This window comes from Morone saxatilis, unplaced genomic scaffold (genome assembly GCF_004916995.1).
Source record: "Morone saxatilis isolate NCDOM2014 unplaced genomic scaffold, NCSU_SB_2.0 Contig11, whole genome shotgun sequence".
Taxonomy (NCBI): Eukaryota; Metazoa; Chordata; class Actinopteri; family Moronidae; genus Morone; species Morone saxatilis.
This window is the reverse complement of record NW_023339663.1, coordinates 13681172-13681690: the sequence shown is the minus strand read 5'-3', so window position 1 is coordinate 13681690 and position 519 is coordinate 13681172. Positions and strand designations below refer to the sequence as shown.

Genomic DNA, 519 nt, shown 5'->3' with positions numbered 1-519 from the left:
CACTCGAAGCAGAGACGTTCTAGTGGTACAGAGCAGCGGGATTTAGCCGTTGGTCTCAAGGTAACGGTAGCAGAGCTCAGTCTGCGTGATCTCTCCATCTTGATGTTGTGAACGGCCGAGGCCCGATCCGAGACCGCGCCACCAACCTCCATCACAATTAACGGCTAATCTTAACTTTTACCTCGTTCAGCTGTCTCTCCGCGGCCTCCCGCAGATTGGGGTCCATCGTGCCCCGAAGGGCCTCGATCAAAGACTCGGGATCCATCACGAAAACTCTGTTTACGGCTCGGATTTTAATATTTCAGAGGTCTATCAATTCCCAGTCACTGCGCACATGGACGCACGGCTCTCCGGTTACCCGGCGCGAAAGGAAGCAGTGAATGAAGTACCCGGATAGATCAGCGCCAAATTTGTGCAACACGAACATCCGGCGTCGACAGCGCAGCCATGGGATTTGTAGTTTCAGAATCAGAACCAGAACTACTTTAATAATGACAGGGGGAAATTATTTTTGTTACA

The 519-nt window shown here is 51.4% G+C and overlaps 1 protein-coding gene across 2 annotated transcripts in view; it reads right to left on the bottom strand.

Annotated features, from left to right (window-relative positions):
* The window catches only part of ipo7 (importin 7), a 14526-nt gene extending 14139 nt beyond the window's left edge, over positions 1 to 387 (bottom strand). For both annotated transcript variants that reach the window (XM_035682558.1, XM_035682559.1), the window contains exon 1: positions 182 to 387. In XM_035682558.1, the coding sequence (XP_035538451.1) occupies positions 182 to 265 (84 nt within the window). In that variant the 5' untranslated portion in view covers positions 266 to 387. The remainder of the gene's footprint in view (positions 1 to 181) is intronic.
* Between the last annotated feature and the right edge of the window lie 132 nt (positions 388 to 519).